A 15,243-nucleotide genomic window follows, 5' to 3' on the forward strand; every position below is an offset into this window, starting at 1 on the left:
TTATTTCAACTCAGCTTTAGTTACACTAACAAAAAAATTAGATTATGTAGAAACATTAGAAAGAAGTAAGATGAGTCAGGGTTTTCCATGAAAAACAGCTTCACTACAGAGTAGCCAATAGAAATAATTTTAACCTTATTTAGATTAAGATAAAATGGCACTCTAATATCTCACTATCTTATCTAGATAATTTTATTAGTGCTTATAATAATAAAAGATGCATCTGGCATCAGAACAGCATTCCTCTATCGTAGAATTTGTGATCTGCACAGGCTCACATCCGCAAATGCAGATTGACACTTTTGTAAATTAGGGAAGATTTTGTAATCTAAGACATTCTCTTCCTCTCGCTGTTCTTTAAATCAAATTTTAGTTTATATCTGGTTTTCATTCCTTCTGTTTTTTTTCTTTTTTGTGTTTATAATGATTGCATAATTTCATGATTACATAACAGGCATCTTCTGTGACATATTGCTATTTTATTCTTCTTCATGCATATATATTATGCATATATATTTTACTGCATATTGAGGGGCTCATGTAGAAATATTTTTATCTGTTACCATTGAAGACTGGTCTTTTTGGAGCAGGCTCCTTAGCTCACAGCTAAGGGTTGCCTGAAACAATGGGGATGAAGATCCCCAAATGCTCCCTACAGTCACTCATTTTGGCATCTTGGCCTCAAAAGTGAAGAAGAAAATAATTTATTAATTTTAGAGAACTAATATTTTAAAAGTACACTCTTTGCTAATATTTCAGTTACCATCACTCATTATTTGGACAGTATCCAACTTGCCACAGGACAATAACTAACAAGCACTCTTGTGTGTGCGCGTGTATGCGCATGTGTGTGCGCGTGTGTGTGTTGTGTGCGTGTGTTGTGTGTGTGTAGCTCACTCAATTCAAAACCACATCAGTTCCCAATACAAACAACATAACTTGAAGAATTTTGAACACCATAATTCCAGAGCTCAGGTCAAAATACTCTTGACATAATGGAAGTCTCACCTGAATCATAGATTTGCAGACTTTTGAGACCCTTAGAAATCATCTGGCCCATGCCCCTGCTCAGAGCCCAGCCACCTAAGGCAGGTTACTCAGGACTGTGTCCAGCTGGGGTTTGAACATCTTCAAGGATGGAGATTCTCCAGCCTCTCTTGGCACCCTGTGCCACTGCTTGATGATCCTTAGAGTGAAAGTGGTTTTTCCTATATTCAAGTTTAATTTCTTCTATTTCAAGAACACGTTTCTTGTGTCCTTTGCCTCCTCTTCCGTCACTGAGCATCAGGGAGAAGAGTCTGATTCTCTCTTCTTTACTGCCTGCCAACAAACAGATTTATAAGACCCAGACCTTGAAAATTAGGGCTTCCATCTATGGAAATGAAGATCAACAGCACTGCTTCTCCCAGTAAGTCTTCTCTGAAATGTTCTTAGTCCATTGCATTTAACAGAGTAGGTAAATGCTCCCCAGAGGAATCTGAAATGCTCAGCAATTGAAGGGAATTAACACCACATATTATTACTTCTCCAGTCTGCACACTAAAGGCCCAGGAAGCTCACTTCTTACTCAAATTTTCCATCAAGATTCTGCAAAATTTAGATACACCCAACCCACAGTTCCTGACTAATATTCCTTTTTGGGGTGCAGTAGCTCCTGCAGTTGTTCCTGTATTAATTGTTTGGATCCATGGTCAGTTTTGTCCTTTAAACTTCAATCCTTTATCCCTTTTGATTCTTTTACAGCTTCAGGTTCCCATAGTCTAAGGGCAGCAACATTTCAGCGGTTCTGATACAAACACCTTTCTAGTTATAAGAATAAACTAATACAATAGTATTCTGGCTATAATTCTCTTTGAATTATAAATTCCTATTGTAAATTGCCAAAATTTGCTATTGACATGAAGGAAACAAAGGAGAGAGACAGAAAGGGGGAAAATGGAGGGAGGAAAGGAGAGGGCAAGAAGGGAGGGAGGAGCGAGACAGCCTTGCCAGAAACAGGATTTATTTGTGCTAAGGCCATAAATAGAGTTACAGATATGGCATTAGTAGAGATACAATTTAAAGAAATCAGCTGCTGGGAAACAGAAATGTTATGCAACAGAAGCAAATAACTGGTTCAGTGACCACTGGAATTAATGAGCCCTGAGTTTCAATGTATTTAGATTTTCTGGAGGGTGCCATTTTAAACTGAATTCTTCCAAAGCAACTGCGTAGGTTCATCTCTTGTCGAAGAAAAGATAATCTACACAAGATAGAAACACTCGCTGTGGTTTGGATGATTCTTCTTTTTGTTCAGTGAAGTGCAACTTCTGACTGAACTGGTGTAATACAAGTTGAAGAACCTGCCCAGCAAAGGTTTTTGAAATTAGCATAATTCCATGAGAAGTTTTGGATTTCCTGAATTCTTTTTCACTAGACCTAGATATTGAATTCAAAGTGGAACAGTTATCCAGTATTGTAACCAAAGTATTTAGGTGCTTTTTTCCAAATTCTCCAAATGGCTCCAATTTATTATTGTTTGTATTGTTCCTGATAAAAACTGTGTCAGAAATCTAGTGAAAGAATTCAGAATAATTAGATATTTGCAACCTTTTTCATTACTTACTTCCAATTTTCTGAAAATGCTACAGATTATAAACCCACCAAAAGACTGTTTATGGAAATGCCAATTATAGACTATGCCTGGTTTTGATTTTGGTCATTTGAATCTCAGCAATTCAATTTAGGACTCCACAACTTGATGATCATATGTTCCTATTTCATACCAAATCTAGGCAGGTAAGTGGCTTAATGGGAAATACATATGCTAACACACTTTTCAATCCAATAAAATGAAAGTATTTCTTTCTAATACCTGAAGGCTTCATGGAAATCAATAGCTTTATAAAAGCTGATATTTGCTGATAGTCTTCTTGACTCCAGCTGCAAATGCAATTGGATTTTTTTCTAATGAGATTGATACGTTGCCCTTACTTTGGATCTCTGGAGTTATGTGAGACAAGCTAAGCAGTTTGTTGAAGACACAAAACAGTAAAGAGGTCAGAGGAAACACTTTTACTGTGCTGAGACTGGTACAGAGTTCTCAGTCAACTCTTCCCCACGCACGACAGCAGTCCTACAATGATGCTGAAAGTGTCTCTAAGAGATGAAAATATCTTGGTGTAAAGAACTGCACTTTATCACTTTTCCCAGTAGCTGAGGTCAGCTGCATTTGCAACTACAGTTTTTGCATAATTCCTATGTGAAAACTTCCTATTCCATGTTACTTTCCTGAACACCATAAAAGTAGGAAACACTAAATACAGTTTTTGAATTTATCTTAGTTTAAGACAAGATATCAACTGAGCTTTAGACACCTAGAAGATTAAAGACAAAACAAAGGTTCATTTAAAAATCAGCAACAATAAAAATAACAAAAAACAATGGATCAGTAATTTCTAATACCTAATACTACTTTTGTGGGTAAAAGAAGCGGTTACAGAGGCTGTCGAGAAATAGATCTTTAACAGCATGCTGAATTTGATAATTTCATTATCAAATGAAATTTGATTACTATTATTTCATGTAATAGTAAATACAGTTATGCATGGAATCATGTTATTATGAATTAGAATAACAAATGTGTGCTTGAATGAGATAAGAAATATACTTTTTTGCTTTGTTTTGTTTTGCTTTTTTGGTTACAGATCTAATTGTTTAGACATAAAGGTCAAATGACCCCAAGAAAGGAATTGGGTATTAACAATGTTTAGAGAACACACAAGAGATTTAAGAGTTACATTCAATAAAGCACTCCATAAAGTGCACATGGTCTTTAAGAACAGCCTTTCTAGCTTTTCAATGTTTTTTCCAACAACTTATCATGAAGATGACTCTTGACAAAGCAAATCACTAATACTAAGCATCTATGACAAAACAGTAAAGAATTTTTTAGTAGTATATAGATAATTTAGTGGCTTATCAGCATTTATTGAACTTCATAGCAACCTGAGATTTTGAATTAAACTTTCCACCTGATTTGCAAACAGTAATTGTGATTCTCAGCTGAATATGTATGTTCCTTGAAAGATCCTATGCTTTGATACTTCATTTAACTGAGATGACTTTCTAGAAGTAATAAAGCACTGCTAATCCAGTCGATCCAGTTGCTGGTTTTCTCTGTTCAAGATTTATCAGATGATTTCAAACATATTACAGAAACATACTTTTATCTATGCAAAACTGAAAAAGCTCAAAAAAAAAATTCATACATGATTTAGTGCCAGATATTTTAATTCTTCAGGCCACTAGCATCACATTTTCTATTGTTCTTTTCAGTCTGCTTTTGCAGTTTTTGGACAACATATTTTTACATCTTATTTAGGAAGGTTGCCTTTTTTATTCAGAAGAAGGGCATATATGTTTAGAAAATAATTTCTGTGGCACAACCAGCTGAAAACTTGCCAGGAAATGAGGAATCTGAAATAATTCAACAAAGGACTCAAAATTTCATAAACTTGCGGGCATGAATGAAGGGATTTTGAAACTCTTTCCTGCACAAGCTGCTCCCTCTGGTACACAGGTTTTTTTTCATTGTGAGAAAATATCATTAGGTGTAAGTGAACTTTCCACTTTTTCTGCACAGATTTTTTTGCACCTTTGTCTTGACAGAAGAACAATAATAGGAAACATAGACATGACAGAAAATGCCTCACTCTTATTATCCTTGTAAATGGGACTAAAATGTATGGGCAAGATGTGTCCTGGATGGATCAAAGAAATTTTCACTCAGGAGCAGTTTCTGTTTACGGATCCAGCATTCTTGAAACTCTCACACACAATTTTACCGATTGTTTCAGAGACTGATCCCCACCAGCCCCGGGGCAAACGCAAAGCAGAAGAGGTTTATTTCATCAGATTTCCCACGGAAATCTGATTTTGCTCATGGATCAATTTTTGCTTATGGATCTTCTGCCGTCTGGTGGGATCAGGTAGAGACCCTTGCTGAGAACCCTGCGTGCCATTAGCAGGCAGCTACAGCAGTGGGTTCGGGGCTGTGCTTCACATGAGTCCAGCGAAGGAGCTGTGCTCAGTTTCAGCGAGGAAAGAGTTAAGGAGCTCCGTGTTCCCCCGTGCCCGGGAGGCAGCCTTTGTGTTTAACATTGGCAGGGGCTCAGTTCGGGCTCGAGGTTTGTTTTAATTGGGGGAGGGGGCAGTGAAGAGGGGACGCTCCGACTTCTCCCGTCAGTCTCTTTCGTTCACTGCTGTAGCGGAGGTGGGGATTCTCAATTCCACCCAGTCAGACGCAGGCAGGAGGATCTGGTAAGACTATCCCAGGAAAAGCCACTCGGCAGGAATTCTCCGAGGCGGCGGCGGCGGCAGCATGAGGGTGAGCCGGGCGGGGAGGGAGGCGCGGTGGGGGAAGGAAGTGCGCGGGATGCTGCGGGAGCCCCGAACCCATCCCGCACCGGGAACAGCCGGGAACAGCCCGGCCCGAGCCCCGGGCACCTCCGCACCGCTGGGAACGCCCCGCACAGGGATTCGGGTGCACCTCTGTGTGCGGGTGTGAGCGTGTGAGAGACGGGAAGGGAGAGAGAACGAGAGACGGCACAAGGCAGCTTGGGGGAACTGTTATTCCATAAAGTTTAACAATATATGGATCTCGCCGGAGGCTCTCCATACAGGCTGCGGGGCAGGCAGCACTGGTTTGCCAGTGCATGCTGGAATCGATCCTTCGCTGTGGAGCAAGGAGCGTGTTTCCTCTCGCCTTGGAGAAGGAGCCGCGGGCGGCTTCCCCGGCAGCGCTCGCTGGGAACAGCCCGGAGAATCCCCCTTGCCGGCGTTGTTCCCTCCAGTGCCCTCCTGCCCTGCTCCGCTTCATTTGCTCCTGTTCACATCTCAGCTGCCTTACACTCACTAAGCACTGCTAACGTTTTAGTTGGTCTTTGGAACAATTTCATTTCCACTAGTACGGTCTCTTCTTGCGAACCTCGGCATGGGAATTTTTGTGGCTTGATACTCCAGGCAAGTCAGGAATTCAGTTCCCCACATCCATTAGCACAACACAGGCGGGAGGCTCCCGCATTACAGAGCACCCGCACACCCTCCAGGTACCCAGGCTGCCTGTGTGAAGGACAATCCTACATTACCTTATCACAGAAAGTTATCAGGGATGCCAGTGTGGTACTCATACCAGGCCGGCTGCATGTTATATTCTGCGACAAGATAAACACTTTAAAAATATGCACAGAGGAATGAAGAGCTGTCAGGAAGCTATAAAAAAGTACCCTTAGTAGTTAGCCTATTAAAAACTTTCTCGTTTTGCTTCTTAGGAAAAAGTTTCTTCCGGGAGAGGGAAGAGATGGTAATTGGCAATTTTGTTCCCAGCCTTGCATGCTGGCGGCATGACTGCCATGCTGCCACCATGTTTATATGATACAAACATCAGATTTTCACCAAAAGGGTCATAAATTAAGGAAGAAACTAATGTAACTACTAAAACATAGGGCTGTGGGTTCTGTTCATAGCTTTATCACATTTACTTGGGAAAACCATTAATAGTGGTACATGTTTCCCATATGTAAATTGAGGAACTGTAATCATAGAAAATAATACAAGTATTAATCCTTGCCTGAAAAGAGTTACAGTCAAACATCTCTTTTTTCTAGTAAGATTTAGAAACCTAAAGTGAAAACACTTGCACCATGCTGCGGCTAAGTGCCCTGAGATACTGTCATAACCAGCACTGAATTAAATTAAATGAAGAAGGATTTACTATTTAGTATGTTAAACTTTGAAATTAAGTCCCTGGGAGTTCACAGTTGGCCAGTTGCTGATCTCAAATACAGTAGGACAAGGATGGAAAGGTGGATCCCTGGTCTGTGAGGGACAGCACTCTGCATGCCAGACGGGAATACTCGGGTTAGCATCGCATCTGCTGCTCCACAGAGATACACACACACTTCCACAGACCACATACAACAGGAGCCTGCAATACTAGTAAATATTTATACTCTGCCTCCTCCACAAGTACTATCAGTAAATTTTCTCCCTCCTTCTCTGGTAAATGTCTTGCTATAAACTCTGACTTAACAGCCCCACAGGGAATGAAATTAGATTCATTTATTTAAAAGGATCCTCCCAAATACTTCAGGCGAGTCCCTGGAAATCAGAGTTATAAATACTTTATTTGCTAGTCTTCTTTTGTCAACACTGCAGCACTTTGTCTTGTTTTGCAGATATTAACCATGTAAAAAAATCTTAATCTTACATTAAACCAAGGTTTCAGGCAAATGGACTTAAATGGCATCCCTGGTTTCAGGGGAGGTTTGGTATCTACAAACCCTGTGGCAGTGCTTACACACAGGCAGTCACAGTCACACTTACTAGGGCAGGATTCTATGATGCTTTCTTCCCTACCTGGAAATGACATGAGTTGTTGCTTAGAATACTAAACCAAGTATTTTTTTGTCCTTAAAGAGCTTAATTTTTTATTATTAACTTCACTGTGGCTAAGTACCGAGCATGAGTTGCAATTACATTCAGAACAAGATAACAGAGTTTGAAGGCATTTTCCTGCCAGAGGCCTATCCTAGGACTATAAAATCTTCCTCCTAATATTTTGAGATTTTGGATCTGGTTCAGATTTTGATTTGAGATACATGTCTTATCAGTTTTCATTTGAAATCCAGGTAATAAATCAGACAAAAATAATATAAAGTCTAATTGTTGCAGTACCTCAAAAATACTCAGAAATTGATTAATTTACTACCTTTAATTTTTAATGTAGTGCTTTTACCTTTCGTTTCCAAAGGAAAATGAGTAAGTTCTTCTTTTAGCTGAAATACCATTCAACAGCCTCCAAGACAGGTTGACTGCAAGACTATATTTTAGAATTTCATCAACCTTATTTTCTCCATCCCTATACAAATTCTGTCTCAGCAGGGTTTTGTGGGACCTTATTTGCATAAGCTAGCACTTAAGGAATTTTTTGTGTTTGCCTCTTGTCAGACAGGTAATGGGGGTAATCTAGATTTCAGAGCAGCACAGTGAGTACAAACAGGTGTTTATACATGTGTGCTGCAGAGGCTGAACATTGAGATACCTTCTCTAAATGAGAAACAGGACGTGTTAGTTAGACTACCTGTTGTACTGATTATATGTTTTTTTTCCTTTTCTTTTCTTTTCTTGCTTACAGTTTCTCTCCACAGGTGAAAAAATGAGAAATATCTCACTGAAATACTGAAGAAAAAAGCGAAGATCTTGTTTCATTGAATTTGCTCACTGGGGACTTCAGGATGGAAGCCTTGTGTTTAAGAGTTTCCTTGCTGCTGCTGGTGCCGGGATTTGTCCTCAGTGACAGCTCTGACAGAGACGTTTCCAACCGGAGCGACTCGGGAAACCCCCTTTCCACCTTCTCAGGGATGGAATCCATTCTCCTCACCACCATGCAGCCGCCCGTGTCCAACCAGACTGTCAAATGCTCCCAGCAGACTAAGATTGCTGAAACTTTCAAATACATTAACACCGTGGTGTCCTGTGCTATTTTCATCATTGGGATGGTTGGGAATGCCACTCTGCTGAGGATCATTTACCAGAACAAGTGTATGAGGAACGGCCCGAACGCCCTGATAGCCAGCCTGGCACTGGGAGACCTTATCTACATCGTCATTGATATCCCCATCATCGTGTACAAGGTAGGACACCACCACCCATTCCAGCCGCAGCTCCTTACCAGTTCCCTGGCTGTTCTCTGGGCTTCCTCCTCTATTTAGTGCTCTTTTGTCAGTGAATAGTGCAATTAAGGAAACAATACAACTCCTTTTTGTTCTGCAACAAACCCCTTGCTCTCAGGTCTCACCTCCATTAATAAAAAGTGTATCTCCCATTAAAGATAATGCAGCTCTTAGCTCCTAACCAAAGCGTGGCTTTGGGCATTTCAGAGGAGCTCTTCATTTCTCATAGCTGCTGCAGCTAGCAAAAGAATTTATGAGGGAAGGCTTTTTATAAGCTGTTCTCCTCCTTGATGAACTAGCTGCTATTTTTATATTATCCAATCCTTACTTTATATTTTTACAGAAAATACTCCCTGCAATACAGTCTTCTTATTATGACTTTGAAGGAAGATACTACGTCAGTTAAGTTGAGCCTTAAGGTTTTCATTTAATATTCATTAATAGCAGAGTCTCAAAATTATTCCAATTATATCACAGACCATTTCTGAAATATTAAATTTCGTCTGGATTTGTCAAAGTGTAAAAAGGCTCCTCAGAAATTCTTTTATCCAGTATAAAGTTATCTTGTCCCAACGTTTTGATTTTCTAATTTAATTAAACAAAGCCATAAAGCAGTGCTTTTTCTGATGCAATTCATGTTTACTAATATAATTCAAGCCACAACATGCTTGAATGAACAGAACTGAGCCCTTTTTAAATATGTTTCTTTGATATTAACTTAGAATCATCTTAGAAAATCATCAAAGAATTTTGTAAGCGTGTACCTGTCTCTTTGTGGATTGTACACAGGTGCATAGCCAACAGGATATCTGACTTGTTTTTTCTTTTTTCAGTAGAAACATTAAGTGTTTCTGTTTGTAAATAAAACACTAAGTCATATAATATATATGTCATATAATTAAGAAAAAATGTTGTTCACAATTTCAGCCCTAAGGATTCTAATGACTTTTATCTACATGTGTTTTAAATGAAACATTTTAATGCATGGTTTTATAAAAACTGGTGCCCTGTGGTTTCAAACTAGATTTTAAAATTAAGGAAACAATGATTTTAAAACATGCATTTTGCATCTTGGTAACACTGACATCATAACTGCATTATAACACAGGTATTCATAGGACAAGATCATAAAGTTTGAATTAATTAATGGAAAAAAAATTCTCTCTGTGTGCATACATTGCATTTGTAAAGAGGCACTGGGGGGTCTATTATTGTCCACCCAACCAGGAGGAAAAGGTGGATAATGTATGCTAATAAGCAGCCAGATAATGTTTCAGGATCACCAGCCCTTGTTCATGCAGGTGACTTGAACTGCCAGACATCTGCTGGGAACTTAACACAGCAGAAAAGAGGCAGCCCAGGAAATTCTTAGAGTGTGTGGAGGACAACTTTGGTCACAGCTGGTGGGTGAGCCCAGCAGGGGAGGGACTGTGCTACACCTGCTGTTTGCAAATAGAGACGGGCTGGTGGGAGATGAGGTGGTTGGAGGCCACTTGGGGCACAGTGATCATGAAATTATAGAGTTCTTGATATTTGGTGAAATCAGGAGGAACATCAATAAGACTTTTACATTGGACTTCCAGTGGGCGGACTTTGGCCTGTTTAGGGGACTTAATCAGAGTTCCATGGGAAGCAGCCCTTAAAGACAAAGGAGTCCAGGAAAGCTGGGTGTGCTTCAAAACAGAGATCTTGAGGGCACAGGAACAGACTGTCCCTGTGTGCTGAAAGATCAGTTGACAAGGCAAACTTCCAGTCTGGATGGGCAATGTGGTTTTGAAGGAACGTAGAAATAGAAAGAGGATGTATCAGCTTTGGAAGGAGGGTCAGATCTCTCAGGAAGTATTAAAGGGGTTTGCTAGGGCATGTAGGAAAAAATTAAGGGAGGTTAAAGCTCAGTTCAAACTTAATTTGGCAACTTTTGTAAAGGATAATAAAAAATGTCTTTATAAATATAACAGCAAAAGGAAGGGTAAGATCAACCTTTGTTCTCCACTGGATGCAGGAGGAAACTCAGTAACTGCAGATGAGGAGAAGGTGAAAGTGCTTAATGCTTTCTTTGCCTTGGTCTTTAGTGGGAAGATGTCTTGTCCTCAGGACAGCTGTCCTCCTGGGCGGGTAGATGGTGTCAGGGAACAGAATGGTCCCCTTGTTGTCCAAGAGGAGGCAGTCAGAAAACTGCTGAGCAGCTTGGATGTTCATAAATCCATGGGGCCATATGGGATCCACCCCAGGATGATGAGGAAACCGGCAGATGAGCTTGTGAGGCTGCTCTCCATCATTTACCAGCAGTCCTGGCTCACTGGTGAGGGTCCAAAGAACTGGAAGCTGGCCAATGTGACACCCATTTACAGAAAGGGTGGGAAGGAGGATCCTGGTAATTATAGACCAGTCAGCCTGACCTCAGTACCCAGTAAGGTGATGAAACAGTTTATACTGAATGTCATCACACAGCACTTACAGGATGGCCAGGGTATCAGACCCAGCCAGCATGGGTTTAGGAGGGGTAGGTTGTATTTGACCAACCTGGTCTCCTTTTATGACTAGGTGACCCGCCTGGTGGATGCAGGAAAGGCTGTGGATGTTGTGCACCTGGACTTCAGCAAGGCCTTTGACACTGCCTCCCACAGCACGCTCCTGGAAAAGCTGCAGCCCACGGCTTGGGCAGGAGCTCTCTGTGCTGGGTTCAGAACTGGCTGCATGGCCGGGCCCAGAGAGTGATGGTGAACAGTGCTGCATCCAGCTGGGGCCTGTCACCAGTGGTGTCCCTCAGGGGTCTGTGCTGGGGCAGCTCTATTCAATATCTTTATTGATGACATGGATGAAGGTATTGAGTCCTTCATTAGTAAATTTGCAGATGACGCTAAGTTGGGAGCATGTATTGATCTGTTGGAAGGCAGAAGGGCTCTGCAGACAGGCCTGGAATTGTTGGATGGATGAGCAGAGTCCAGTAAGATGAAGTTTAATATGTCCAAGTGCCGAGTCCTGCATTTTGGCCACAATAACCCCCTGCACCATTATAGGCTGGACAGTGTGGCTGGACCAGGCCCAGGCAGAAAGGGACCTGGGGATACTGGTCCACAACAGACTGAACGTGAGCCAGCTCTGAGGGCCAAGGGCATCCTGGCCTGTGTCAGGAACAGTGTGGCCAGCAGGAGCAGGGAGGTCATTCTTCTTCTGCACTTGGCACTGGTGAGGCCACACCTTGAGTGCTGTGTTCCAGTTCTGGGCCCTCAGTTTGGGAAGGGCGCCGACTCGCTTGAGTGTGTCCAGAGGAGGCAATGAGGCTTCAGAGGGGCTTGGAGCATAAACTCTGTGAGGAACGACTGAGGGAGCTGAGGGTGTTTAGCCTGGAGAAAAGGAGACTCAAAGGTGACCTTATCACTCTCTACAACTTCTGAAAGGTGGCTGTGCTCAGGTGGGGATCAGTCTCTCCAGGCAGCAACTGACAGAATGAGAGGACGCAGTCTCAAGCTGCACCAAGGGAAATACAGGTTGGATATCAGGAAAAAGGTTTTTATGGAAAGAGTGATAAAGTACTGGAATTGTCTGCCCGGGGAGGTGGTGGAGTCACCATCCCTGGATGTGTTTAAAAAAAGACTGGATGTGGCACTCGGTGCCATGGTTTAGTTGAGGTGTTTGGGCACGGGTTGGACTCTATGATCTTGAAGGTCTCTTCCAGCCCAGTGATTCCATGATTCTGTGATTCTGTGATATTATCTATGGTGAAATGCAGCACCTGGTCCTGATCTTCCAGTTGTATATATTACAGATAAGTCTTTTAACTTTAACTGGGTTTAATATAACATTAATTTGAACTAGGGTGACTGTAAATAATTATGGATGTGATTTAATGGAAATTCTAGTTTACACTTTTCAATACGCCACCTGGGAAGTTAAATTGTCAATTTGTTGATAAGCTTTCTGTAAAGTATTTTGGATTAACAAGTTGATGAGAAAGATTAGCTTCTGCCTGATTTGAGATTCTCCTGTCTTCCACAGCCGGGTGAATGCCTTATGGGACATCGGACTGGGGCTCTTAGCTGGACTCAGAGCCTACACAAGGCCAGGCTGGATGGGGCTCTGATGGGCTAGTGGGAGGTGTCCTTGTCCATCCGTGTCCCAGGGCTGAGGGGTTGGAACTGGATGATCTTCAAGGTCCCTTCCAACCCAAACCATTCACTGATTCTATGAGTGCACCTCCCATGATGTATTACAGTTTCCTCCCTGGTAAATTACCCTTACGTCTTTATGGATAATTGCTAAGGCAGAGTTCTCAATTCTCATGGTATATCTGATAGTACATTTGAAGGAAAAATGGCATGAGTTCTTTTCAGAGCTAAGTTTGAGAAAGAACAAGAATTTTTATTTCACAATTTTTTCTAACCTTTCAAGAGCTCTGCTTCTTTTTTGCAAAGAGGAATGGAAATCTGGAATTAATTATGCCTTTCAAAATTGCCTTTTGATGGTCTTCTGAAAACTTCTTTGGAATTTTAGTTGAAAGCAACAAACTTTTTAAAATATTCTCTTTATTATTTTGCAATATATTTTTTTCTATTATTTTTCTGTCACTTCCCCAGAATTCCATAGGTGCATTTGTCCTGGTCTATCTTATATAATAAGCTGAACTATGGTTCTGATTTGATGAATGAAATTTCATTAGCCTACATGAGAAATTATTTTTGTGCTGCAGAGAAGTATTGGATAAATAAAGGCTATGAACAAAACTGCAACCACTTGACACCAATGTCTGTCAATTTCCACATGTAATAAGGAAGAATTCAAATAAACTTTAAAGCTTAATTCTACCTTTTAATTATTTTTCAGTTATTTGAATTTCAGAATAAATTACTTATAAATTACCACATACAACCACCTTGTCTGAGGTTTGCTGCAAGAATTGTGACACAGGGAAGCATTTATGGCTTTATAAGATGGCTCTGGTACATCTGATAAGAAATTAAATTACTATTATTGTTGTTATTGTTATTATTATTATTGTTGTTGTAGTTGTTGTTGTTGTAGTTGTTGTTGTTGTCCATTTTTCATACGCACCATTCAGTAATGTGGATGCTTACATTAGGAGTTGGGTTTAAAGTTTGTTAAATGCCATTCCTGCTTGCACCACTAGGGATCCTAAAATCTGTGTCACCTTTGATCTCCTCTTGTTGAGCGACGCTGTGAAAGGTGGCCCCTGCAAATATCATGATTGGATAATTGAAGTGATAGGCTTTTAGGGAAAAAATTCAAGTGTTTTTATTTTTTTTTGAAAGTAATTTATACCTGAACTTCTGAACTTCATTTAAAAAGATTCTTTTCGTTTCAGAGTCAGCCTCATGTTGAGCCATATATTTGTATCCTACATATAAGTGGTTTCAAACATTTCATAACTTTCAGGTCAGATCTTCATTTTTAGAACAAAACAGGTCTGAATTCAGAGTAAATAAGCATTCAGCTGCATATTAAAATAACAAATAATAGAGTGTTAAGATGACCACATTGCATAGAACAAAATGTATAATACCTGTAATTATAATTGAATATCAGAAATAGTTATAATCACCTTCCTGAACCTTAACTATTTTGATACTAGTTTCAAAAGAGACGTAGATAATGCTACTGGTACTCAAATCCATTTTTCAAACCCTTAAAAAGAAGCAGCTATGAAATTTTAATAATTGGCAATGTAAGATCCCAGGAGAATTGAGTCCTTTATTCTGTTTTGCATTTACACAATTAACAAAGATATGATGCTGGGAAAAAAGTAATTATGTAATTTATGCCAACTAAAGATGTGGTCACAGGTGTTTGATGTTTTTAACCTTTCTTTGTGGTACAGTAGGCTCAAAAACTCACTCCTTACTTTCTCCAATTACTGTAATTATATAGTGGATTCCCCTTATTGTTAAGTGGATTGCAATGTGAGTAATATTTACTGTCCTTTGAAGACATTCTGGATGTATTAAAGCCCCATTGCACTTAATTACCACAATATATCCACTTGAAGTATCAGATCAGTAGTGAAAATCTTAATAAACTGAGTTTTACAGGAAGGGTGACAGTTATAAATCCAACCTTAATAGACCAAACTAAGACAATTTAATTTTCAATCACATTTTTATACCACCAGGAGCCAAATACTCTCCTCTTTGCCCAAAACATACCATCTCAGACTTTCAAGGTGTCAAAGCCTAAAGCCCCGTATCAGTAAGAATTATTTCTCCGCAGGAAAAAGACGAGCAGAAAATAAAAGTTTTCTATTTTACACAGCTGTAGAGGTAGGGTTAAGGCATTGACGATGAGATGGGTTCCTTTTCTTGTATCAGGTGGCATTGGCACATAACTGAAAGTTGCTGATCACCTGCATTACTCATCACTGCCATGTATATTTTTAGCAAATAAATTCAGATGCAATGCAAAAAAACTTCCTTAGAGGGCTGCTTTCCATAAAGGCTTTCCATTGGCAGTACAAAGGCAGCAGCAGAATGGCCACAGCACCACTGTTGCCTTGGCTGCTCTGAGCTCAGGCAAA

The 15,243-nt window shown here is 40.3% G+C and overlaps 1 protein-coding gene across 2 annotated transcripts in view; it reads left to right on the top strand.

The window, feature by feature from the left end:
* Window positions 1-5,230: 5,230 nt before the first annotated feature.
* The window catches only part of EDNRA (endothelin receptor type A), a 33,053-nt gene continuing 23,040 nt past the window's right edge, over window positions 5,231-15,243 (top strand). Inside the window, exons 1-2 of one of the 2 annotated variants that reach the window (XM_058803093.1) lie at window positions 5,231-5,368; window positions 8,177-8,675. In XM_058803093.1, coding sequence (XP_058659076.1) covers window positions 8,277-8,675 — 399 coding nt within the window. In that variant the 5' untranslated portion in view covers window positions 5,231-5,368; window positions 8,177-8,276. The remainder of the gene's footprint in view (window positions 5,369-8,176; window positions 8,676-15,243) is intronic. The other variant, XM_058803095.1, reaches the window with a different exon arrangement.

The sequence above is a fragment of the Ammospiza caudacuta genome, chromosome 4 (genome assembly GCF_027887145.1).
Source record: "Ammospiza caudacuta isolate bAmmCau1 chromosome 4, bAmmCau1.pri, whole genome shotgun sequence".
In the NCBI taxonomy this organism is placed as follows: domain Eukaryota; kingdom Metazoa; phylum Chordata; class Aves; order Passeriformes; family Passerellidae; genus Ammospiza; species Ammospiza caudacuta.